At 41.8% G+C, this 26,602-nt stretch overlaps 3 protein-coding genes across 3 annotated transcripts in view; 2 read left to right on the forward strand and 1 right to left on the reverse strand.

The window, feature by feature from the left end:
• Positions 1 to 39: 39 nt before the first annotated feature.
• Atp5pb (ATP synthase peripheral stalk-membrane subunit b) lies at positions 40 to 11,410 on the forward strand. The gene is made up of 7 exons (XM_032897555.1): positions 40 to 211; positions 462 to 498; positions 3,927 to 4,072; positions 5,912 to 6,075; positions 8,196 to 8,321; positions 10,294 to 10,473; positions 11,037 to 11,410. The coding sequence occupies exons 1-7, from the start codon at positions 172 to 174 to the stop codon at positions 11,112 to 11,114; spliced, it is 771 nt and encodes a 256-aa protein (XP_032753446.1). The 5' UTR covers positions 40 to 171; the 3' UTR covers positions 11,115 to 11,410.
• Positions 11,411 to 20,809: 9,399 nt separating this feature from the next.
• C3H1orf162 (chromosome 3 C1orf162 homolog) lies at positions 20,810 to 22,394 on the forward strand. The gene is made up of 4 exons (XM_032897556.1): positions 20,810 to 20,880; positions 21,445 to 21,536; positions 21,793 to 21,842; positions 22,110 to 22,394. The coding sequence occupies exons 1-4, from the start codon at positions 20,810 to 20,812 to the stop codon at positions 22,251 to 22,253; spliced, it is 357 nt and encodes a 118-aa protein (XP_032753447.1). The 3' UTR covers positions 22,254 to 22,394.
• Tmigd3 (transmembrane and immunoglobulin domain containing 3) overlaps positions 20,812 to 26,602 on the reverse strand; it is a 78,530-nt gene continuing 72,739 nt past the window's right edge. Inside the window, exon 7 of the mRNA XM_032897558.1 lies at positions 20,812 to 20,975. Coding sequence (XP_032753449.1) covers positions 20,895 to 20,975 — 81 coding nt within the window. The 3' untranslated portion in view covers positions 20,812 to 20,894. The remainder of the gene's footprint in view (positions 20,976 to 26,602) is intronic.

Raw genomic sequence — 26,602 nt, forward strand, 5'->3', positions numbered from 1 at the left:
CCCCTTTTCCTCTTCTCGCGATAGGGGGGAGGGGGGGACTCAGCACTTCCGAGAGAAAGTGTGCAGATCTCTTCTCGCGAGATATGTGAGCGGCCATCTTGTTCCTGCCCCTGACTGTCTCGGGTCGGGGTCACAGGGACATCGGGACCGCTGTCTGGATCTTCGCAGACAATGCTGTCCCGGGTGGTACTTTCTGCCGCCGCCACAGCGGGTAAGAGATGTAAACCCGAAGCTGGCATATCAGGATGACTGGGAAGAAGCTAGGTCAGGAGGGCGGAAAGTGCGTAAAGAAAGGACTGCAGTGTTTGGGCCTGATCCGAAGAGTTCCCTGACAGTGTAGGATTTCGGAGGACCTCTGAGAAGGATGCAGGGGCCGTAGTGATCGCGACTCACCGAGACCGAGGAAGGTAGAAAATGGATTTCTCCTTGACTTTGCTAACCTACGTCTTGTGTGTTTGCAGCCCCGTGTCTGAAGAACGCGGCCGTCCTGGGTCCAGGGTAAGTGTCACCACATTTTATTCTCAACATTTCTTACCGTTAAGCCAGAAATTACTGTTTTCCTTCACTTTAGCATCCCCATTCAGACATTCGTTCTTCTACTTGCCTTGAACGTGATCCTATCCCTCCTCTGACAAACCCCGAAGAGGCTAAGTCTCGCCCCTCACCATGACCTTCAGCGTCACACAAGTTACTAGATTACACCCAAGGACAGATCTGGTTAAATATAGCAAAATAAAACATGTTGTTTTGGGTGTCTTCCAGATTCCCATCTTTTATTAACCATATCAGGAGTCCGAAATCATTTATTGCTTTGTAAATACTTGTCTTGATAATCACATAAAGTGACAGTGGAGAACGAACACCTTCGTGGAGCTCACAACAACCATAGTCCTAGAGACAGCTGCAAAGTAGCAGTTTACAGGCCCCAGAAGTAGAGCTGGGGACACCTGGTTCCCCAACTTAGCTGTGACACCTCACTTAGAGGCATATGGGTTATGAGATATGACTTAATTCAGAAAGCTAAAGTTCAGATAACTTGGTAGTGTGTGTGTGTGTGTGCGTGCGTGTGCGTGCCTGCTTAGAAATGTTGGTGCTGTTGCTGTTCCACCTCTTTTCCTAAAGCATGCAGGGTGTGTGTGTTTCTTTACTCCTAAATGTCATCATGAAGTCTTCAAGGTTTAATAACTACAAAGTACTTTGTGCGTGCAAAAAAGTAAGGCCATAATTGATCGCTTTCAACAAATCATAGAAAAATGACTCCATACAGTGCACCTCTTTGAGTGATTCTCAGCACTGCCAAAACAAAAATGGTGATACATTAAGTGAATTAGATGAAGAAGATGCAAGGAGGAGCACCCTTCATTTCTGTCACCCTCCATTCTCTGATCTGTCAGTAAGATTCTGCTCCCATGATGATGCTTTGACTCTTGACTACTACCCTCACTGTGGCATGAGCAGCTTTGAAATGGACAGTTTCATTAGGCTTTTAGTCTTGACATCTGTTCTCATTCCAATACAGTCCATTCCCAATGTAGCAGAGAGTTATGGCAGTTCCCCACTTTAAGTCTTCAGAACTCATATCCCTGTTGAAATAAAATCTAAACATAGCAAAACCAAGAAAACTCAACCTAAATTAACCTCATCTACTCTTGGGTCTTTCTCATCCTTCCACATGGCTTTATGTACCATTCATGCCAGTCCTACTATTTCCACAAAGAAAGTTAAGCTTTTTTTTTTTAATAATTTTATTTTTATTTTCGTGTGTGTGTGTGTGTGTGTGTGTGTGTGCGCGCGTGTGATGGCAGAGGCAGAAAAAAAGGAATTAGATCTGGAACTAGAGTTAGAGGTGGTTGTAAGCAACCCAGCATAGGTTCTGGGAACCAAATTCTGGTCCTGTGGAAGAACAGTAAGCACTCTCGACCATCTTTGAGCCCTAAGCTCTTTGTCATTCAGCTTGTTCTCAAGAGATGTGAATAGTTCATGTGAGTATAGGTGAAGCACTAAGGAAAAACAAAGTACAAATGTTACAGGGACTGGGCCTGCTGCGCTGTCATGTTTCTGTAGACAGAAGAGCGCCTGCTGAAGAGTTTCCCAGTCAGATCACAGTTTAGAAGCATTGGCAGTAGTGTGAAAGAGCTCCATGTTAGGAATGTCTGATAAGACGACCTTGGCAAAGTTCCGAAATCCTCTTGTGGTATGGTTTGAACAAGTAGGATTCAGCCTTCAGCTGATTTCCCAGGTGACATTTGACTGTCTGAAAATGTTTAGGGTTGCCACCATTCAGCAAGTATATGGATTCTTCTAAACATGCACAGAGGAGCCATCTATCTACGGCAAAGGATTGTGCAGTCTTAGTCAGGTTAAGCTGACAAGCCCTAATTTAAATGGAAGGCTCTCTACCGTGGTTCTTCAGTTTTGAAGCTTGGTGGGGTCACTGATGTTTTAGAGACATAAAATGATACTCAAGGAGGGCATAGGACTGAGGGGTAGCTCAGTGATAGAACGTTTGCCTGCATGGTGTATGAGTAGCGAGGTTTAATTCCTAGCACTGTACTGTAAATACCAACTTTTAAAATTTATATTTTTATGTTATGTTAATAAATAAGTGAATAAAAATGAGTAAAATTCTGTTGAACTCTTAAAGTACATGGAGTATAGAGATGTAGAGAGTAAAGGAGATTGAATAGGAAGTGGGGAAGAGTCACCCTCAGAACCTTAAGGAGACTGACTGCAGATGTGAGTGAAACGCAAACATTTTATCACAAGCTCAATCAACGTCAGCATGCTGTAATTTCTACAAAATGCACAATCAACTGCTTTACTACAAATAATGTGCAAGTCTGTTATGCTGGTGTAATAGTTCAAGCCAGAAATGGCAATAGCAAGATCTAATAGTTATCTAAAAACAAAAAACAGAAAAACAAAAAAACTTAGGTTTAAAATACTATGTGGAATCTAGAGCTCACCATCTCCCTTCACCATATAACCAAAATCGCCAAAAAATCTGGAAAGGTTTTTGTCAGGCAGGCAAAATTGTGAGAGAACTTGAGTGTTTACCATATATATATATATATATATATATATATATATATATAACCTTAGACCAGAAAAATAAGAACAAATGGGTTGAGGATCCAAAGATTTATATACAACTCAAAGATTGAACATAATTAGAATTACTGCAAACTGAGAAGGCTTGTTTGGATGAGCAGTCCTCCATCATCAAAACAAGAGAATGTTTTGCATCAAGGTTCTTAATAGCAGGTTGCTTGTAGCAGAGTTGGCATTTAGGTGACTACTCATGTGGACCCCTACTCTATGACAAGCACCATTCTAAGAATGTTACACAAATGAACAGTCTTCACAGTGACCTGTAAAGTAATGTTTTATTTCTTACATAAAGAAGTCTGAGATTACACAAACTTAAGTTCTAGGGGCTGGTGAGATGGCTTAGCAGGTTAAGATACCTACCACTAAACCTGACAGGTATACCTCGGTTCTATTCCCAGACCCATGTGGTGGTGGAAGACAAACAACTCCAGCAAGTTTTTAAAAATAGAAAATTTTTAAAAACTTTTAACCCTGAAATGTTTAAAAACTTTGAAATCGTTTGCTCAAAGCCCAGTGGTCAGTCTAGGATTTTAAGTGGGTACCTGGCTGTAGTCTTCTCTCGCAGGTTTCATTGCACTTGATTGGCATAGCATGTCCTAGGCAAATCATCCATAAGCTTAAGCAAAGATTCCAGTAGAAGTTACCGGTGTCTTTTAAGTCATTTCCCTGGACCTTCCTATTTCTAGTCTGTTCTGTTTCATTGTGGCAGTAGGAAACACCTAGTCTTTCTCCCCATTCATTGGTTTTGTTAATTGTTCCTCCGGGTTTATTTCTTTGAAAAATTGGTCTTAAGTTTGTATAATGGTTGCTTGTAGGGTTTTACAGGCAACAAGGGTCTTTCACACAGGACAGCCTCGCCTTGCCCCTCTACCACCTCTTCCTGAATATGGAGGAAAAGTACGTCTTGGGCTGATTCCTGAGGAATTTTTCCAGTTCCTTTACCCTAAGACTGGTGTAACAGGTGAGCATTGCCACATCTTTAGTAATACATTTGATACTACTAAAATCAAGTCAGTCTTTTTCCAGAAGTTACAGGTTCCGCATAACCTTTGAGATAAATGTTTCAGCATCTTTGTTTTATTTATTCATATGCTAATCATGCTAATTTCTTTGATTTACTGCCGGGCATTGTTCTAGCCATACGATAATGGACTAAGTTAAATGTCTGATATTGTGGAACATTAATAAAAATTTTAAAAAATAGTGCCTGTATATCCTACTCTGTCAGATAATAAAAGGAGCTATAAATAAAGCAATAGAAACTATTACAGAGAGTGTGTCTGGCACACATATCTTAACAAGTAGGAACATCTCATTGATTGTTCTTTTAAGAAAGGGATAAACCTTCAGAACCATACTTTTTTTTATAATGACTGGTTTCTCTTTTGCTACTTCGTACTTGGGACATTCCCATGAAAACTTTATCAAGAATACCTAGAAGAGTGATTTGCAAGAGTGCCTTACCCTCACTTGTGGCTGAACTGGATTGTAACTTTGATCTCTTGGCTAAGTTAGGTTTTGTTTTTTGGGTGTGTGTTTGATTGTTTTGCCTCTATACAATGCCTTTTTTTTTTTTTTTTTTTTTTTTTTTTTTTTTTTTTTTTTTTTTTTGTTCTTTTTCGGAGCTGGGGACCGAACCAGGGCCTTGCGCTTCCTAGGTAAGCTCTACCGCTGAGCTAAATCCCCAGCCCTACAATGCCTTTCTTAAATAGAACACTGGAAACCCAAAATTTGTTTTAAGCTCTAGACTGCCCTACAATAGCATTTCCTTATCTGGAATTGAAGAAAATGAATGTCTTCAGATCTTGTAAATCATTAAAATGTTAATACAATGGACCCTTCAAAATCTAGTCAGTGGCAATTGTTAAGAGGCTTTACATGATTTCAGACATGAAAAAGGATCACCACAGGATGTTCAGTGCCAACCAGAGCTACAGAGCAAGACTGTCTGCAAAATGTAGGGGCCACTTTAGTTCCACGCTTTGGAAAGCAAAGATCTGCTCTTATGTACTAGTGTAGATACCAACTTTTAAAATTTATATTTTTATGTATGTTAATGTTTTGCCTGCACATATATACGTGCACCACTTTTACACAGTGCTCTTAGGGGCCAGAAGAAGGTATTGAGTCTCCTGGAGATGGAATTACAAAGGTTCTAAGTTGCCATGTAGGTGCTAGTTCATACATGGGCCCTCTGCAAGAACAACAAATGCTCTTAACCACTAAATCATCATAAATTCCAACTTTTAAAAATAATCTAGAAAGAAAATGTGTCCTAACTTCCACAATTCTGATAACTTAATTCCTTTGTGTGTGTGTGTGTGTGTGTGTGTGTGTGTGTGTGTGTGTGTGTGTGTGTTTTAATAATTCCTTTGTGCTTGGTTTTTTTGCATCTTAACTTTTTTGTAAATGTAGGCAAAGAACAGACAGACCTTTGTCCTGTCCCTTGTATCCATTCAGTCAACAGGATATGTTGCTGGAGCGATTACTGAAGAAAGCCACTTCGTGTCTTTGTAGAACAGTTCCTATGTGTTAAGTGCTTCACATCTATATTGTGTTTTATCAGCCCTGGGAAGAAGGTGCTGTTTCCCTTTGAGGAAACAAAGTTCAGAGATTATATTGATTTCTGTTTCTGATAGGTTATAGAGTCGTGATACAGATTTCCTTCAGTTCAGATCTTCTTTCTTTCAGCTGTGCATGCTGCTTAATCTGTGTGTGTGATCTGATTATCATTTTAACTTTGTCTGAAGTAACCAAATGTGCAGTAGGCACAACCTAAAATAACTCTTTGTTATTCTAGGACCCTACGTGCTTGGAACTGGGCTTAGCTTGTACTTTCTATCCAAAGAAATATATGTGATTACCCCAGAGACCTTCTCTACCATATCAGTAGTAGGGTTGATTATCTATGTGATTAAGAAATATGGCGCCTCTATTGGAGAATTTATTGACAAACTTAATGAGGTAAGAATCATAAACTTTACTTTCCACTTTAGACTATAGCAGAAACATCCCAGTTACCTAATATTATTTATATGCATGTTAGAGGGAAAGGTACACCAATGTAGTTACATGGCTATAGTCATGTTGCAGTTAATACCTTGACACAGAATTCAAATGTGCCAAAGTCTTCAGATTTTCCTCAGTCTTTTTTTCTTATTTCTAAAATCCAAAATATATTTCATTGTAGCTACTTTGAAGATAAAAAAGTGCATGTATAAAATTGTCAAAGAATAAAATTCTTTTAGAACATGCTTTATTTCCACAACTGGCATAAATTGAAACACATTTATTTGGAATTAAAAAAAAAAAAACTATGCTTCCATTTGCATCTGTTTGCATGATTGATTGGTGGTGTTGGGACCTGGTGAGGGCTCCCATACAGCACAGGGTGACCTTGAACTTCTATAAAATCAAAACTGGCCTTGAATTCCTGAGTTCCTTAATGTCCATCTCCTAAGTGATAGAATTTTATTTTGACCTTTTGAGACAGGATCTCTATGTAGCCCTTGCTGGCCCGGTGCTCAATTTGTGTACCAGGCTGACTTTGAACTTGTGGACATTCTGCTTCTGACAATTTCATACATGTACTTTGGTCAGATTCATTCTTTATTACCCTCTTTCTCCCCTCCTCTTGTTTCTGCTGAACCTTTCTTCCCAACAAGTCCTTTTCCTGCTTTCATGCTTCTGTTTTTGCTGACTGAGTTTTAATAGTGTTGCTTGCATGACCATAGGTGGGGGGTTGCTTATACTACAGTGGCTATACTACTGGAGAAAATGACACCCTTATCAACCATTTACTGCTACAATGAAGGATGGGGCCTCATGACTTCCTGCTCCATTTGATTGAATGTAGACAGTTCAATCTTGTACACGTAAAATAACCATAGCCACTGTGAATTCATTGGTGCAGTGACCAGGTCATGTCCAGAAAACAAAATTTTGCAGTGTTCCTCCATATCCACCAGCTGTTAGATTCATTCCATTTCTTCTTTGATGTTCCCTGAGCCTTAAAGGAAGTAGTACAGATGCTACATTTAGGGCTGGGTATCATCATGTCTCTTGGCACTTTGACTGGTTAATGAAAACTAGCTTCTCTAATGAAGGCTAAGAACGGTGCTACTCTGTGTGTGAAACATAGCAGAAAGCACTTTGGCACTGTATTCACTTAGCAAAAAAAAAAAAAAAAAAGTATGTTACATGTTCTCAGCCATTGGAGTTTCGAGTAGATTGCAGAACCATGCATGAGTTCCTTCCTGTGGAATAGAATCAAATCCAATCAGAAAATGGTTGATTGGTTGATTACTGTCATAAGACTATTGTACATATCTTCCCTGGCAAGTTCAGTGTTTTATATCTTGAAGAGTTTGGATCTAGGAAAAAATATGTTGATAACTTATTTTTCTTCCTCTACCTAGAACCTTCAATCATTTTGAAAGCTATCCAGCAGAGAAAAAGTTTCCATCTTACTAGTTCAAGCTAGATTTCTCAGTCCTGCAACCAAAGTGTGGTGATTTCAACAGTAGGCTCTTAACCATTTAAATTCTGGTGCTCAGTCAAGAGCAATGGAAATAGAATATTGAGAGTGCTTAGAGCCTCCCTGACCAACAACTTAGTATCTTATTCCTTTTTTTCTTCCATCTTTATTAAATTGGGTATTTCCTATTTACATTTCAAATGTTACTCCCTTTCCCGGTTTCCAGGCCAACATCCCCCTAACCCCTCCTCCCCTTCTATATGGGTGTCCCCCTCCCCATCCTTCCCCCCCCCCCCATAGTATCTTAGTCCTAGCACAAGGATTTTGGTTTAGTAACCTCTGGTTTCTAAGAGCAGTATTATCCACCTATATAGGGTACCTCTGTTCAAACAGGTTCTAATACAGCTTTTTCATGCATCTTTAGTTTGAGTTGACTCTCCTTGGTCTTTTTCTTTCAATGATAGAACTCTTCTAAAGTTTTGTGTACTTTCCTCTGTGTTTTTCGTCATGGTAATTTTTGTAGATGAGGAATAAAACTGAGGGAGCATAAAAATGACTTTTTGGTAGCATTAGTGCTTCAACTGACATTGTAATATCATAATTACAGGAAAAAATTGCTCAACTAGAAGAAATAAAGCAGTCAAGCATGAAGCAAATCCAGGATGCAATCAACAGGGAGAAGGCACAGCAGGCACTGGTTCAGAAGCGCCACTACCTCTTCGATGTTCAGAGGGTAGGTCTCTATAGCGGGACTGTCTCAGACCTGCCAGTGATACAGTAAGACACTGAAGCTGCTATTATACTTTAAAGCTTAGGCCTTTTGCTGGGGCAGCCTCCCAGATAGCTCGTCTAACTCATCCTGACTAGCCTACCACCTGTCACATGGCTTTCTCTGCTCCACTTCAGTCCATAGCTGTACCTCCATGTCTGCCCTTGATTCTTCCACAGGAGCTTCCTTCTCCCAGCATCAATCCTCTTCCCAGAAGTTCCACCCTAGAACTTCCTGCCTTAGCTATTGGCTGCCAGCTCTTTATTACAGCCAATCAGTAGTGAGGCAACCTCTGATACATTAGTAGATTGCCTTTAGGCAAGGGAGGAAGGATGAATATTTACAAAACAGAAAACCCCCTGATAGACCAAAGAAATAATACCAGAATCCTGCCAGCACTTAGCTCTCTGCCCATACACAGTTAAACATTGAAAATACAGAGACATACCTTCATACAAAGTTTTTTTTTTTTAAAAAAAAAAGGGTTACCTCAGCAGGTTTCAGTAATTTTTAAGATGGTGTAATTAATTTGTAGGTGTACAAAAAAAAAAAAAACCAGAAAATTAGTGTCTGGAATGTGGCTCAGCAGTAGGTCACTTGCCTTCCATGCTCAAGAAAGCCTGAAACACTACCCAAAAAGTCAGAGTATTTTGAAGAATGATTAAAATGGGCTTTATTTACTTTATGTGGAAAAGAGATTTGACTAGAAGTTGTTGTCTAAGAACTGTTAAAAAAAAAAAAATACTTCAGACTGTTCTAAAATCAGAAACAGTATAAGCTGTTAAAGAACACACTTTGAATCCGTACAAGAGGAAAGTAGTAAGTTAGGGCTGATTTTTTTTTTTTTTAAAAGGCACACACCAGAGGTGAAATACATTCTTTGCATTTCATACATACATGGGTAAGAAAATCTTAACATTTACTGTTAGATAATCTGATCCTTAGCAATCATTCAAAAAACATATCTAGAAAGCAATAGAGCTTTTAATCATACCCGGAGCTTAAATTCTAAAAATTATAAGCATGTCAGATATTTTGTTATTTCTTAGGTAAGATGTATCATTGAAATTTATATAAACACATCACTGGGGCTAAAGAGATAGCTCAGCTGTTAGGAGCATTTGTTGCTCTTTCAGAAAACTCAGAGGGTTGCTATAGGCAGAGGAGACATGTGGGTTCACTTACATTTCAAAGGATCATTCTGGCAGCCTTGCTGCAAGTAGCCTTTAGATAGGTTTGAGAGTTACCCAGAACAGGTGCTTAAGACTGAGCTTTGTAGCCTACTCTAAGCCTGTGTTCAGATCTTAGCTTCACAGTGTATTAGCTCTGTAACCTTGGGCAAGTTCAACTTCTGCCTCAGTTTCTCTCTGTAAAATAGATAACACTGGTACCCCATGATGTATTTATAAGACTTGACAAGATTGACACAAGCACAGGAATGTTTAGAACATAGTAAGTGTGAGCTACCATTCAAACATAAGACACCATTCAAACATAAGACACCATTCAAACATAAGACACCATTCAAACATAAGACGAAGGTCAGAGAGAGAGAGAGGAGACACGATTTGTAGTAGAAAAGATTGGAAACAGCCTAACATTAGCAGAACTTGGTTAAGTGAATACTGCAACACAAGTGTAGTGGGCTCCAGTGTACTTTATAATTGAGGTGGGTAGTTTATAGCATACTGTGTTTGTTAAATATTTATGGGAAGGAATACTTGAAAAATACAGAAAAACAGTAGCTTGGGCCCATGCTTAAATTGGTCACATGCTGTTTTCCTACTTGCATATTAAAGGAATTTCACATAAACATACATGCAAGAAATAGAGAATACTAGCTGGCAAAGCCCCCAGCAGAGAAATGTTCTTTCATTTATGTAACAGTATTTCTTAATTAAATGTAAACTTTCTAAATTCTCCCCCACACCCCCAGAATAACATTGCCCTGGCCTTGGAGGTCACTTACCGGGAACGACTACATAGAGCATATAAGGAGGTAAAGAATCGCCTGGACTACCATATTTCTGTACAGGACATGATGCGTCGCAAGGAGGGAGAGCACATGATAAACTGGGTGGAGAAGCATGTGGTACAGAGCATTTCTGCACAGCAGGTACATGATGACTCTTTGTATTGCCTATGGTTGGACCAGTACTGTAGCAATCACATGCTGTCTAGTGTGTGTACATACACACAGAATGCAGATACCCATGGAGCTCAGAAGCCTCAAAGCCTCTGGAGCTGGAGTTACAGACAGCAATGAGCCACCTGATGTGGGTGCTGAGAACCCCCAGCTCAGGTCCTCTGGAAGAGTTGGCAGTGTGTGCTCCTTCCTCCTGAGCCATCTCTCCAGCCCCAGTTTTTCTCATTATTAATTTCTATATTACTAGTGTTTGTTGATTGGTCTTTTACAAGGAGTGATGATTACCTAAACTAACCAGCATTTCTAGCCTGAAGTTTTTTGTAGGTTTTACTCATAAAAGTGGTAGACCAGGAAATTCTAGCACCCAGGACTTATTTCTAAAACAAATTACATCTACCCTGTGTACTATAATTAATTTTTTTGTGAGCTCTTTTAGTAAGCTTTCTACCTTAAGCACTAATCTTGACGTTCTAATTATGTTACCCTTCCATATTCTTGAGAGAACTAACTAGATTTCTCTTTCCTTATTACAGGAAAAGGAGACCATTGCCAAGTGCATCGAAGATCTAAAGATGCTTGCAAAGAAGGCTCAAGCTCAGCCAATTATGTGAATGTGTCTATCTCAGTTGTGATAGCCAGAGAGGGTTAACTTAAATGAGAACTACTCTACTTGAAGAACTCTTTCTGTATTGCTGTCTAATGAAATTGTGGTGTACCTTTCCTAAGAAATGATCAAGGTCCATTTAGTGGCTTAACCCTATTTCTGATCCTTGCTCTGTATTCGGAGTTGTCTGATCACATTTGAGTAAGCAATTTGCAGCAACTCGCTGCCCAACAGAAATTACCAAGTTATAGTTTAAACTTGTAATTAGTTAAAACATCTTACAATAAAATGTTTGAAACAGAATTTGTAAGTTTCATACTCTGAAATAGCACTGCTTTATTATGAGTAAGAATTACATGATTTAAAATAAAATATCTTTAGCAGCTGGAGATAACTTAACAAAGGGTCTTGCCATGCATTTATGAAGGTCTGACTTCAAATGCCCAGAACCGTGTAAAAGCTAGGCACGCTAACAAGCATCTGTAATCCCCGAAGATGAGAGACACAGTTCCCAGAAGCTTGTGGACCCAGATGGTATACACAGCAGCAGACAAGAAACAAAGCAAGGTAGACATCAAAGCTTGTCTTCTGGCCTCCACACATGAACACAGAACCTCACATTTATGTACATATATGGTGAAAATACATTGACGTCATTGAACTAATTAATACCTTGTTTATGAAATGTTCCAGGAGAAAACAGTACTGAGTAAAGAACCACGGAAGATGCCAGTGTTCAAAGAGGTTCAGCAAGGATGGAAGAGGAAAGGGATTGTGGAGTCAGTAGACGTAGCAAGGTGGAGTGCTGTATGTAGGAAGGGTCAGTGGTAGACAAGGTGGAGTGCTGTATGTAGGAAGGGTCAGTGGTAGACAAGGCGGAGTGCTGTATGTAGGAAGGGTCAGTGGTAGACAAGGCGGAGTGCTGTATGTAGGAAGGGTCAGTGGTAGACAAGGTGGAGTGCTGTATGTAGGAAGGGTCAGTGGTAGACAAGGTGGAGTGCTGTTGTATGTAGGAAGGGTCAGTGGTAGACAAGGTGGAGTGCTGTTGTATGTAGGAAGGGTCAGTGGTAGACAAGGTGGAGTGCTGTTGTATGTAGGAAGGGTCAGTGGTAGACAAGGTGGAGTGCTGTTGTATGTAGGAAGGGTCAGTGGTAGACAAGGTGGAGTGCTGTATGTAGGAAGGGTCAATGGTAGACAGATTTTCAGATTAAGTTAAGAGAACTGAAAATGTGAATTAAGATTCATAGTTCAGAGATCTTTGACCAGATTTTTGTTGAACTGTAGATGACAGTGGGATTTAAGGATAAGTAATTGAAAATTAAACCGTGTAAGTATTCCTGATGTTAAAACGGAGATGAAGGGGCTGGAGAGCAGGCTCAGTGATTAAGAGAACACACTGATCTTGCAGTGAGCTCGAATTTGTTCCCATTCGCATTGGGCAGTTCACAACCACCTGTAAACTCCACTTCCAGGTAACTAATGCCTCTTGACTTCTATAGCACCTAGACTCAGGTATATATAACTGTACACAAACTAAAGCAAAGGCTTTTTTAAAGATTAATGGTGGGCACATCTATAAGTGATAAACTTAATCTAGTTTAGAAGCTCATGAATGTCATATAGTTAATTACATACAGTGGTATCTAGAGAAGTCCATGTTACACAAAGACCCCTTGATACACTAATGTTCTAGCCGTCAAGATTATTTCTTAATTCCAGATCCAGTCTGTTTTCTCCACTCCTCATGTTTGACCTCTAAGCAACACTGATACTTGACCACGTTTTTTTTTCTCCATCCCTCCTCTGACCTCAAATATCTATGCTTTTCTCAACACCCCCCTTTCCTCATCGAGTAACCTAACCTCTTGTTTTTTCTTTGGGGTCCCAGTCCACTGTGTATAAATCTATAAATTAACATCCACAACATTCTATCTTGCAAGCAATCTGGAACACTGTTTTGTACAACAAAAATACCAATAAGATTGCAAAATACCAGGCTGGAGAGATGGCTCAACAATTAAGAGCACTGACTGTTCTTCCAGAGGTCCTGAGTTCAATCCCCAGCATGGTGGCTCACAACCATCTATAATGGAATTTGATGCTCTCTTCTGGTGTATCTGAAGACAACTACAGTGTGCTCATATAAATAAATCTTTAAGAAAACTACCTTAAGAGCTATGTCCTGTTACTCTACCACCCTACAGAGCATGGGTTAGTATCTGTGTTCAGTACATGCTGGGTTATGGAACTGTCGCGCTTTAAGTCTTGTACTTCCACTGTTTCCTTTTTTGGGCTCTTAGTCTTGCCATTGAGTGATCTCTTTGGTCATCTGTTTTATTTTTGTTTCTGCTGCCGCTCTTCTGAACGCCTCTCAGATCTCTTTGTATCTCATCTCTCTACCCCTACCATTTTAGTCCCTGTTGCCCTCAAATGGGTTTCTGCAAGGATCCCAACTCGACTGCTCATGTCCAACCTGTTTGTCTCAATTTTAGTGACTGTTTATACACCCATTTCTCTCACTGTACAGACAAATGTTCCAAGGGATTACCTCTTCTTGCTTCTATAACTTTCATTCTCGTCTTTGATCTTCTTGCTCTCCTTCCTAGCGATTTTCAAATGGTCTGTTATCTGAACATTCCCTCCCTCCTATTCTAGAATAACGTTGAGAAAATTAGTGTTATTAATGAGAACTTTAGTCAGTATCGGTGTTTTCCTCTGAGAAGTTTCCCTGTGTTACAGATATATGTAAAGGACTCCGCTCCATCACAACACATGGAATCATTTGCCTCCTGCAACTTCTTACATTCAGAAAGTTTTACAAAGATAAGTAAAAGCCAATTTTTGCTCACTTTCATATCCTCAGTTTAGAACAGCACATGTTGTAGGCCACAGAAATATATAGTGGGTAAAGGTACACATCATCTAACCTGACAACCTGAGTATAATTCCTGGGACCCACAAGGTCAAAGAAGAGAACCAACTCTCACAAACTGTCCTATGACCTTAACACATATTCCACGGTCCATGTACACACACACAGAAATAAGTGCATAAGTAAGTTTTAAGTTTAAACTACTTAAAAGAGTGGCACATGGCCCTGAGTCAATGTCAATTGTGAATAAAAACACTTAGCCACTGAGATTCAAAAGTTTGATCACTGGCTCATCCTGTGTTTTAATCCCCATGTCCTTCAATCCTATTGTATTTATGGTTTTCTGCTGTTTCCTTAAAACTGTATTTTCATGCTGTGTCCCAATCAAAATTTCCATGTAGAAGGGAGGGCCTTGCAGTCTCCCACCCCTAGCCGAGGAGCTACTGATAACTGACAGGTTCTGGGAAGGAAATGTCAGTTGGCTTTAAGGGTAAAGCCCCTCGTATGCTTGACTTTGCTCCAGTGGACTGTCCATACCCATGGGAATGTGAACACAAATTAGACTAGATGGATTATTCTAAGAGAAAAGGAGGACTGGAGAGATGGCTCAGCGGTTAACAGCACTGACTGCTCTTCCTTAGGTCCTGAGTTCAATTCCCAACAACCACATGGTGGCTCACAACCATCTGTAATGGGATCCGATGCCCTATTCTGGTGTGTCTAAAGACAGCGACATTGTACTCATATACAATAAATAAAGCTTTAAAAAAAAAAAGAGGGCTGGAGAGATGGCTCAGCGGTTAAAAGCACTGACTGGTCCAATCCCCAGCAACCACATGGTGGCTCACAACCATCTATAATGAGATCTGATGCCCTCCTTTGGTGTGTTTGAAGACAGCTACAGTATGTTCATGCATGAAATAAGTAAAAAATAAAATCTTTGAAAAAAAAAAGAAAGAAAACGATAAGTTGAGAAGGGATGGGTTAGGGATAAAAGAAGTGATCAAAAATACATTGTATACATTATGGAATTCTGAACAAGCACACATTTTAAAATTCTTGAGCTGCAGAAATGTCTCAGTAGTTAAGAACACTGTCTACTCTTCCAGGAGTCGCAAGTTTAATTCCCAGTATCCATATTGTAATTCAACTATCATTTAATTCCCAGCACCCATATGGTGGTTCACAACTCTTCATAACTTCAGTTCCAGAAGTTCTTCACTAGATATAAATGCGATACACAGACATCTATGCAGGCAAAAGATCTATACACATGAAAATTTTTTAATCTGTGCATTTTTTATAAATGTTAAATGTAATCACGTAGGACAGATAGCCAACATTAGTTCACATATATTACATGTTAGATTTTAATGAAGCTGAAAATTCCTTTCATCCATTGACATTGGCTATGGTAATGTCATACGTTAGAGCGTTACTTACATGTTTGCAATGATGTCAGGGTAAACAAACCCACAGCAAAACTATAGCACACACATCTTATACAGCTGTGTACAGGACTTGAAAATGGTGAAACAGCCATGATAGATACTTGTAGCTTTGACCACAATTTCAGACCGTACTTCTACTTAGAAAGTTTAGAATAGTATGCTGTTTCTGCTGGTGGCAACCTCATTCAGCTCATGTTTCTCAAATCTAACCCCTCTCCAAAAAGGTCTGGCCCTTGAGAGCCCAGGCCCTCAAGCTTGGATGAGATTCATAGGAATACCACTACATCCAACTCTCTTGACTGCAACTGGAGGCCATACCGAGTGAGTGATACATACCATCTAGGTTTATGTGAGTGCAGTCTCTTCAGTGCAACTGTATGCTAATGACTGCATACAGGTTTAAATTTAAAGGCCTCCATACCCTAGCTCTAGCCCATCTGTGTTTATTCTTTAGTGCTTTTCCTCCTACCAGTACCCGCTCCTTGCGCCATGTCAAGATCCCAAATACACTGCCTGATCCCATCCTTCAATCCTCGGGTGGTTTATGGCATCTGCCGGATACTAGTTTACTAATAAATGCTTATAAATAAGTGAATCAATCTTCTGCTCCCTCAAAAGGTATTTCAATGCTCTGAACACACTTGAGTTCTCAGCCCATTGTTTAATTTTGACCCGTAACTCTTCATTTTTCTATTTCAACATGGAATTACAAAGTCTTTGCTGAAGGTGATGATGTCATACTGCTATCAGTAGCTTCCGGGAGGTTAAACAATAAACTCCTTCCTAGAAATGACCTTTCCTGGGTCTTCTGGCATTCATGTGTGAAAGTGTAAACAAGCAACCCTCATTGCTTACAGGACCTTTAGAAATGTAGCACGGGTGGGGCTATGGCTCCGGTGGTAGAGTGCTTCCCTAGCTTTCATGAAGATCTGGGATTAATCCCAATACCGCACAAACCAGGCATAGGGGTTCAGACTGTGATCCTAGCATTCAGGAGTTGGAGGCAGGAGGATCAAAAAGTCATTATCATCCACAGGAGGTGGAGACCAGCCTAGTCTCTGTGAGAAAAGAGTCAATCTAAAAAGAAGGAAACGAGGGAAAGGGGAAAAAAATATCATTGGCCTCAAAGAGGAAGTCAGTGCCTTGGAGGTTGAACATATCTTTGCAACACAGCTTGAGGGTGGCAGTGGGAGTAAACTTTGTTTCATCATCTCTGAAAACCAAGACTAGGAACAGAAAAGTCAAAGGCTAAGTCTCAGAGCTGCACCTTAAAACTGGAGCTTTCCTGAAAAGGTAAAGACCTTTCTAATTGCTCACCAAAGGACAGTTGAATCATTTGTGTAGTGGCTTCTGATGTGCTGCTTATTTGGGTGGGGGAAGGATTGCATTTGAATGGCCGCATAGCACAGGTCTCAGTGTGGAGTATGAGTCTCTCATGCCAGATCAAACTGCAAACAGCTTCGTTTCTGGTTCATCTTTCTGCTTCTGCCAAATGCTTAGATTATTATTCTTTGATGCTTGGATTATTGCTATTCTCTTTTGTGATTAAAAGGTGTGTGTGCGTGTGTGTGTGTGTGCGTGTGTGTGTGCGTGTGTACAGGTTTCTAGAGTTGTGGGGTAGATACCTTTACCTGCTGAGCTATCCCTCTTGCCCTAATTTCGATTGGTTAGTTGGTTTTATTTTCTTTTGTTTCGTTTAAGCAGGGTCTCACTATGTATCCCTGACTGGTCTAGAACTCAGGCTCTCCTTCAATTTAAAGAGATCTGCCTGCCTCTGCCAACTTGTGGGAATAAAGATGTAAACTCACCATGCCAGGCTCCCTTTGAATATTTTAGACAGATCCTGTGTAATCCAGGCTAGACTTGACCTCATGGCAAACCTTCTGCCTCAGCCTCCCCAGTGAGTGCTACCACACCTGGCTAGATTGTTGCCTTTGAAGGTAAATATGTTTGTTGCATTTTGTTACCTGGATTTGTAAGTATCTGTTTCTCTGTGGTAGTGGTCTAAGACTTAGTCTATCACAGTAGGGTGGCCTAGGATTTTTTGTGTGATATTTCTTTGGGTTGCTTCTTCATATAGATCCACTGCTGCAAAAAAGCAGAGGTTTTCAGTAGCTCTAAATGTAAGGTCTAGTGGTAATTCACACTCCTCAGGAAAAATACATTTTAATACTTTAAATATATTTTATAAAACATATAATGTATCCTATAATAAAATACAAGAAAATGTGCTAATATTTTATGGTGTTCTACAATGAATACCATTGACTATTTTATTTTATTTTATTTTATTTTATTTTATTTTATTTTGAGGTAGGTTCTCCCTATACATAGTAACTGGTCTGGCCTGGATCTCACTATGTAGACCAGGCTGATTTCAAATCCACAGACTCCACTTGCCTTTCACTCCCAAGTGCTGGAATTAAAATCATACCACCTCACATGGCCAACGTAAATTTCAAAAGGAACAGAAGAGTGATTAAAAGAAAGTGTTGCCCCTGCTCATCCTACATGGACCACGGTCTTCCTGTTCTCACGGATAAGACTTCCCACCAAGTTTTCTTGTCAGCACTTTCCACTTCAGATAGTGGCAGACACAGAAATGCTGACTGGCGAGCTACAGTATAATGTTGCCTTGCTACTGCTTTAATGGCGCTTAGGGACAGGAGTCCTCCTTAAAGTCCCCCTCATATCTAAGGACAGACATATTCACTCATGAAAGCTGACTGATTAAAACATGTGAGCCATTTATGGAATTTTTCTAAGTAAATTGCCTTAAGATTCAGTGAAATTTGTTGAACCTCGATTTTTTTTAAATTATGGATTTGCCTAAATTGAATTAAAGTTGTAGCCACAAAAAAAAAAGGTTGTAGCTGAAATTTTATATATTAAAGTACCTGTCTCGTTAATTATTAAAAACATTGGAAAATATTTGTATAAGCATAAGATTGATTAAGAGAGTTCAGTTCCAGGGCTTGAGAGATGGCTCAGTGGTTAGGAACAACTGGCTGCTCTTCCAGAGGACCCGGGTTCAATTCCCAGCACCTACACGGCAGCTCACAACCATTTGTAAGACCAGTTCTAGCAGATCAGACACCCTCACATAGACATGCATACAGACAAAACACTGATCCACATAAAATAAAAACCTTAAAACAGAAGGAGGAGAAAGTCGGTCCGGTCGATCTGAACTGAGTGGTGTGCTTTCACACAGGTCTGCTTTCCAGTTTCAGTTCTTCCTGGCCAGCTGTTATTTGAAAATATGAAGGAGAACTTCCAGAAATAGACAGTCCTATACGCAGGGGTTGGGGCTCTGGTTGGTCTCTGACACCTTTACAGTATCTTACAAAGTATCTTCTGCAAACACGGTGAGGAGGCCACAGCTCACAAAGGTCTATCGCCACTACAAGGGTTTTAGAAGTGTGCAAGAATGGACAGAAAATGCTGAGCAGAAGAGAGATCTGGCCTTGGATGGGAAGAACTGTTTCAGGCAGCTTTAATAAAACACAGTGAGTGACTGAAAGGAATCCACATAGCTAGCAATGGGTGCTAGGAGTCCAGGCGATGGTACTCTCCTGCCTTTAGATGCTTTACAGTTTTGTGGTTTGCCCGGGTGTAATCTGAGTACCACATGATTGTCTGGTGCCCAAAGAGACTAGAAAATGGCGTCTCATCCCTTGGAATGCGAGTTAACAGGTGGTTATGAGCTGCCAGTGGGGGCTGGGAATCGTACCTGGGTCCTCTGGAAGAGCAGCCAGTGCTCTGAACTGATGAGTCGTCTCTCCAGCTCATCTCTGCATTCATTTCAATAACATCTGTTCAGTGACAATGCAGACGTGTCTGAAAAGCCATCCTGCATCTCAAAGATGTTACTTTAAGGAAGCACCGTATGTTGTTATGTGTTACAAGGGAGGAGCCACCAGGTGTACCAAAGCAACACAGTTGTACTGCGTTCGTGGCCCCCAAGGTGCTGGATTTTTGCTTTGTGTTTTTGAGTGATTGAATCAGTGAGTGACGGGGATGGAGAGAGATGCTGAGTCTTATACAACCTCACAGCTAGTAGTTTTCTTGATTTTTTTTTTTTACTTATGTTTTACTAATGTGCATGAGTGTTTGCCTGCCTGAATATATATGCATGCAGTACTGGTGCATGAGAGATGGCGTTGGATTCCCTGGAACTGGACTTACAGATAGCTGTGAGCTACCATGTACCCTGGTCCTCTCTAGAGAAGCACCAAGTGCTGCTAGGCACTGATTCATCATCTCTCCAGCCCCTTAGTTTTGTTTGTTTGTTTGTTTGTGTTAGGGTCTCAAGTCAGAGAGGCTAACTTGGAATTTACTACATAGTTAAGGTTGAACTTGAACTCCTGATCCTCCTACTTCTCCTCCCCTGTGCTTGGGATTAGAAACACTTTCAACCACATCCAGCTGCTGATTATCTCTAAAAGCATAGAGTAAATGCTAAACTAAAGGGTTCCGATGTAACTTCTCTGGTCATTGAATATGTCCAGGTGAACAAAGTACCAATGACACACATCACTGTCCCTCCACAGAGGGATTAGCCCATTCTGAATTAACCCCACCCCCAACCCCATTGAGTGCCACTGTCATGCTCAGACCCCAGACCAAACTAAAAAAATACCTGTTTTATTCTCAGGAGAAGACAGCATGGGAGCTGCTCCTTCTACACCTAAACCCACGATCAGTGAGTTCGGGACAAAAATCATTTCCCTGGGTGCTACAGTGAATTAGTAAAAGGAAGAGTTATGTTGAAAGCCCCCATGGGGAGCAGTGTTGGCTAGAGTGTTTCTGAGGTAGAATTCAAGGGTACCACCACACTGCTGAAGCCAGTGCACACAAAGGCATCAGAAAGACCTGACCTGTCCCCCAAACTGAGTAGATCAGCTGGTAGTTTATGAAAATCTAATTCCTGTTTCTTCTTGTCCTTCCCCTATAGACACTGGAACACACACAGGCACGCGCGCGCACACACACACACACACACACACACACACACACACTGGCAGTTACGAGAAAGTAGGGAAGTACCTGCTGAAGTCAGAACCACATCTCCCCAGGGCTTCCCACTCTACCTCTGCTCCTTTATTTCGTATACCCTTTCAAGTACAGCTCTACTTCTCATTTTAAAGGTCTCACTCAGATATAGCATGTAGCTCAGTGGTAGAGGGCTTGACCCAGTGTGCAAACAGTCCTGGGTTCACTTGCCCAGCACCAACGAAAAGACTCACTGTCCTTCCCTCTGAAGAGTTGTAACCGGCTTGCAAGTTCCCGGGGGTAGTGGTCGCGCTCAGGGTCTTATCCTAGAGGGACGGCAGGAGTAGGGCAGAGATACTGATCCCCCCAAAACTGATACCTTCCATGTTCTCTGCAGGAACAATCTCCACGGCAGCCCCAGTGACCAGTTCTACACCCTATTCCTTCAAACCCAAGTAAAGGAATACATTTATCCGGTCTCTGTGGCATTTCCAGTCCATTGGAGGGCTTTTTGTTGACCATTTTGTCTTGGGGCCTTGGGAAGGGCAGTCTGAGTGGGAGAAGAGATCAGGAATGGTGAAAGAACTCAGTGTTTGATCTTAAGAGTATAATAGTTAGTTCTGTTTTGTTTTGTTGGCAGGGGAGGGGGATTGAGCACATCTCACAATGTGGCCCCGGCTGGCCTCCAAATTGCCACAATCTTCCTGCCTCGGCTTCCCAGGCGCTGGGCTACAAGCAGTATGAACTCAACATTGCCCAAGATTTGAGAGATCCCCACTCCACACTTCACACAGTGCTGGGGTGTGGGGTATTGGGAATGGGATTGAGAGAAAAGAAAGTCTCATGACTGTGGGCCCCAAAAGCAGAATGCCTCTTTTCCAGCAGTGGGTGGGAGCAAGCCCCGTCAGCCCAGCCCATGTGAGAGCCTACATAAGAAAGCTAAGCCTGTCTTTCCAGAAAGGCTTCACGGGGCCCTCCGCCAGCCAGTCATCTCCTCCCTTTTGTTTCTGCTAAAACAGAAAGGAACACTTAATCCTGGCCTTTTTTGCTGGGGTCCTGCTGACACTGCTCCTTGGGATCCTTACTCTCCTCATCAAGAGCTGCAGAAAATGTGAGTGGTCTCTGTGAGACGAGATGAGCCTTCTCTTGCTGTGACTGAGAGCAACGTGGGCAGTGAGCGCTGGGGAAGAGGAGGAAGGTTTGCTTGGCCCACCCTCTTTGCAGATCCACCTTGAGGTCCTTCCTTTCTCCTCCTTGCTGCTCTCCACACCCCTACACCCCTCCCCACTAACCTTCACCCAAGGTGAGAGGCTCCTCCAGTCACCCTGGTAAGAGGACAACCCTCTTCTTCCTGGTGTATGCTACAGGTAACTCCAGTGCCCAGACCCGGTACCCTCACTCAGAGCCTCCCACCAAGGTAAGACTATCCGGTGTTTTAAGGGTGCAAGAGGGAGACTGAGCATGATGGAGATGGTACACCAAATTATTTGGGGGAAGTTGGTTTATTCTGTCTCCTCTCGGAGTGGGATGTTGGCATCACTTTCTGGACTCTGGGCAAGTGGCTCTTTTATGAGTTCTTCTGTTCTCTTTGAGTCCCCACTTTTCAGAGTTTCTGGGTCACTTTTAAAGAGACATCTTTTGCTTCAAATTAAATTCACTTGTTTCTCCTCTTTCTCCTCAAAAGCTGTCATCTATATCAAAGGAGTCGCTCACATATGCCAGCATGACTTTCAAGTCCTCAGAAGAAAACAGCAAGGACTTGACTAGAAACCACTCCTCAGGCTTGGACCCCACTGTCTATTCTCAGATTAAAGTGACAGACCCATAGCTGCCTCTCCAATGAGGCAGAATGCAGGACCTCAGCTCAGCTCCTTCGACATGCTGCTTTCTGGTTTTGTTCCGTATGTTTGCTTTTGCTGTTTTCCACAAACTTGCGACCACAGTCTATATAAAGTTGCCACTGGAGTGACTTAGGCTTGATCTAGCGCAGTTGCTGTCAGTCATAAGGGCCAGTGGTTAGTGACTTTCCCTGACAGAGGAAAGGTGTCAGTCATAAGGACTAGTGGTTAGTGACTTTCCCTGACAGAGGAAAGGTGTCAGTCATAAGGACTAGTGGTTAGTGACTTTCCCTGACAGAGGAAAGGTGTCAGTCATAAGGACCAGTGGTTAGTGACTTTCCCTGACAGAGGAAAGGAGGCTGTTGCTTTCACTCCGTAGCAGCCCCTTTAGGGACAACACCCCTAAACTTTTCCAAATGGGGGATAGAGCTCAAGATAAAGAAGCTCACTGATGATAGCCATGGAGGAGCCAACCCTAATAAACAGTTGAAGAGTTACAAATAATGGCAGATCCTCCTCCAAGGTTGGTCCCTTCTTAGTTGTCATCCTGTCCCTTTATCTTCTCCAGAAATCAAGGTCAGAATGCTAAGCCAACACGAAGTCCATATTGTATAAAACACTGCTAAAATGTGGGTTTCTATCTCCTTTGTATGGTGTTAGAGCTTTGTGTCACAACCTTGGTTGAAAGTCAAAAGGAGAGATTAAACATGTTCATTTATTTCCCCCAAACAAATGGACAATCATATAGACTGCCCCAAGGAAAAAAAAACCAGCAAGATTCTTCTTAATTATGCAAGCTTAATCTAAAATGTAAGCACTAAGCAAGAAGAAAACATCTCTAAAATAAACCTAAGTACTATTGGGGTAGAGAAGGACATTTGCTACCAGACCTGACAACCTGAGTTTAATCCTGGGACTCACATGGTGGAAGGACAGAACTGACTCAAGAAAGTTGTCCTCTGGCCTTCACATTTACTCCGAGGTGTGTGTGCATAACATAGTACACAAACATGCATATATGTGTGTGTGCGGGTACACACACATACACACACAAATAATACATACATACATATATACATACATAAATACATACATACATAAGTACATACATACATACGAACCCATAACTATTATCACAGTATTAAGACCGGCGCAATCCCAGGCATGGAGAGATGAGTTGGGCACATAGTCCTACCCCTAGCTGAAGAATTATTAGGAATTATTAGACACTTTTCTCCAAGAATATAGTCCCTGGTAAATTGACTATGTATAAATTCAATACATGACCACTGGGCAAGACTGAAATTTGTCAGTAGCAGAAGGAGAATGCTTTGGTGGGGGCGGAGGGGGGGAGGTGTGTTTGAAACTCAAAGAAGAATAAAAACTACAAGGAAACATGCAAGTATGGCATGTAGACCCTTGCCCTTTCCCTCAGACTGCTGAGGTGCTTGGAGTTCCCTCCCTAGAGAAAGGAGTTGGGGCTGAACTATGGTCATCAGAGACATTTCAAGAGCCCTGATCTAATCTGACAGGATACCGAATCTGATCAGCACCCAAACTTCACTCCAACCCTGTTCACACAGGGCTGGGGGACTCGAGGATTCTGAAGGCTGAGCTTATTCCTTCCTAGAAGGGAGCATGGCATAGCAAATTGTGTGCTGCTGAGACTAAGAAAATGCCTCCATCAGTGAAAGGCTCACCTGGCAGGAACAAGAACCTGACTTTGATTCCCGGGACCCATGGGAAAATGTGGGGCATACTGGTGAGTGCTTGTAATCATACCGCTGGAGAGGCAGAGACAGGAGGATCCCTGGCTCTCATTGTCCAGCTAGCCTAGCTTAATCAGCAAGGTCCAGGCCAATGAGAGACCCTGTCTCATATAAAGTGGACAGCTCCTGAGGAATGGCATCTGAGGTTATCCTCCAGCCCCTACATGTCCAAGCACACACATGAATGCACTTCTCCCACAGGGTAGCAGGGTTCTTATGAGGTCAGTGATGTCAGTGATGAAACAGGAGGGATGCCATATGGGAAGATGGTCAGCTTGCAGGGGAGCACGTGCCATAGCGGCAATCCTGTTTGCTCCCACAGATGACGCCTCATTCTGGCCTTGCTCTTCCTGATTGAAAAACACTTGTCATTTGTCACCTTTTTGTTGCTCATTGATCAAAAGCAGCACCCACTTACACTGGTGACAGTTCCTCATTGGGGATGTGCTTTGGGGTCCAGAGTCTTTTCACCAAGAGAATATAAGAACCACAGACTCCATCGATCTTCTATTTTGGGATAAAACATTTGATACTGACTCAGAAATGCATTGGAATATTATGCTGTTTAGGAACATTTCAATAAATACTTTTCCAATAATAACTAGGAGAATCCAGTGATTCTCCTAGGGGTGAATTTTCAACAATATTCAGATATTTATTGGCTAGTAAATAAAATAAATAAGTCATTTCCCTTTGTCCCAGATTCTGTGACCTCTTCTTCACTGTAGCTAATCTAATGCATGAGAGCTAAGATTTGGAGAGATTATTCAATGGTAGCCTTCCTCCAAAGATCTTCCGAGCCTCACTGTTGCCATCGGCCGTGAAAGATTGCTGCAAGGTCACAGAGTCCTTTAGAAATCCTGAAAGGTCAGGGTCAGTCTCTGAGATGCAGACCAGTTGGCACGGAGAGTCTACTGTAATGATATCACTTTATTTAGGAGCTAAATGAAATAAATCTTCAGTCACACGCGTTCTGCTTGAGCCACTTCCGTGAGTCAGGACATGTGGAAAGAACTTCAAATCGTTGCCTACTTTGTTGGGAAACAGAAAAGGAAAATTGAGTCGAGGGCTCTTGCCTGAGTGTTTGTCACTTTGCTGAGCCTATTTTCCTCTCTTTTAAGTTGAAGATTATGTTCCCATACTCGGGAATCTTTTCAAGCAAACCTAAGCGTCCCCAGAGCTTCTCTAGGTGACAGAAGACAGGGATGTATGTAAGAGCCACTCCGGTATTCCCGGGCTGCCCGGGAACAAAATACCCAAGGCTTTTTTTTTTTTTAATTTATTCTCTCTGTCTCTTCTCTCTCTCTCTCTCTCTCTCTCTCTCTCTCTCTCTCTCTCTCTCTCTCTCTCTCTCTCTCTCTCTCTGTGTCATAGCACATGCGGAAGTCAGAGGACCACTTGGTTCTCGTTGACATCGGAGTACTGGGAATTACACTCAGGTCAACGGGATTGGTGACAAGCACCTCTACCTACTGAGCCATCTTACTGGCCCTGAGACCACCAACGTTTGTTTTCAGGTCTAGAGTGTGATGTCTTCCCTATGAGACTTGTCAGCTGTAGGAAAGCTTGGTACCTAGGGCTTTCTCCCCTCTCACTGAGTTTTGATGGTACAAATATATCTGGCTTCAAGGCCCAAGAATAACAAAAGTAGAAGGGATTTTAGTTCAGGATACTGTTTTCCCAAGGATGAGGGAACAGGTCATGGCTAAAACAGGTTGCTGGCTCCTTGCTAAAGAGAACAGCCTTGGATTCCATTGTCCCATCATTTATAGCATCATGTCTCCTTTGCTTATTCTAGTTGACAAGCTTACATTTGTGCTTGTGTCTGCCTGTTTGTACTCCTCCACCTCACCACCCCACTTTCTTGTTTGTGTATGAGACAGAGTCTCACTCTATAGTCTAAGCAAGTCTAGAACTCACTACGTAGTCCAAGCTGGCCTCAGACTTGAGATGCTTCTGCCTGGGCTTCTGGGAGTACCACAGCTGCTCAGCTGTTCTCCTCTTTCACAGCATGCACTCCATGAAGACAGACGCTATCTATTTTGTTTGTCTTTGTAACCTCAGCAACTAGCATGTTCCTAGTTTGCAAGATGAAGGGTGCATGAGTGAGGTGGGTGGGTCATGGGTGGGTAAAAAACTCGGAAAAGTATGGAAACAGAGTGTTTATATGGAGAAAAACTAGCTTGGAGAAGAGAAATGTCGCCCAGGGTCATATCTTTAAGAATAAACAATAGGTTTCTGAAATAAATATAAACTACAATTGTATCCTACAGAGGATAGAACCAGGCAAGCCCTGAAGGCCGTTGCTTTCTGTATATTCCTCACCTCCACTGGTCCCAATGCTTCTAAATGGCAAAAAAGGCAAGACTGCTGTGGGAGCCTTTCCTTTACCTTCTTATAGAGCTTACTCTACATCTGCATGAGACCCAAATCTCACAGAGCAGCCTGAGACCATGAAGCCTTATCTTCACATCTCAGCTCCTCGGGGCTCCCCCAGGCACTGGCCCACTGTGTGTCATTAACAGGTCTTTTGTCATTAGGGTGCTACTGGCATTTGGTGATGGTGGTGG

Source organism: Rattus rattus, chromosome 3 (genome assembly GCF_011064425.1).
Source record: "Rattus rattus isolate New Zealand chromosome 3, Rrattus_CSIRO_v1, whole genome shotgun sequence".
Taxonomy (NCBI): Eukaryota; Metazoa; Chordata; class Mammalia; order Rodentia; family Muridae; genus Rattus; species Rattus rattus.

Excerpts from the sequence above, each read along its gene's own strand:
- C3H1orf162 (XM_032897556.1), top strand. The coding sequence starts at position 20,810 with ATGTTCTCTGCAGGAACAATCTCCACGGCAGCCCCAGTGACCAGTTCT. Across the intron at positions 21,537-21,792 it reads CATCAAGAGCTGCAGAAAAT|GTAACTCCAGTGCCCAGACC; the intron begins GTGAGTGGTCTC and ends TGTATGCTACAG. Across the intron at positions 21,843-22,109 it reads ACTCAGAGCCTCCCACCAAG|CTGTCATCTATATCAAAGGA; the intron begins GTAAGACTATCC and ends TCTCCTCAAAAG.
- Atp5pb (XM_032897555.1), top strand. The coding sequence starts at position 172 with ATGCTGTCCCGGGTGGTACTTTCTGCCGCCGCCACAGCGG. Across the intron at positions 212-461 it reads TTCTGCCGCCGCCACAGCGG|CCCCGTGTCTGAAGAACGCG; the intron begins GTAAGAGATGTA and ends GTGTGTTTGCAG. Across the intron at positions 4,073-5,911 it reads CCCTAAGACTGGTGTAACAG|GACCCTACGTGCTTGGAACT; the intron begins GTGAGCATTGCC and ends TTGTTATTCTAG.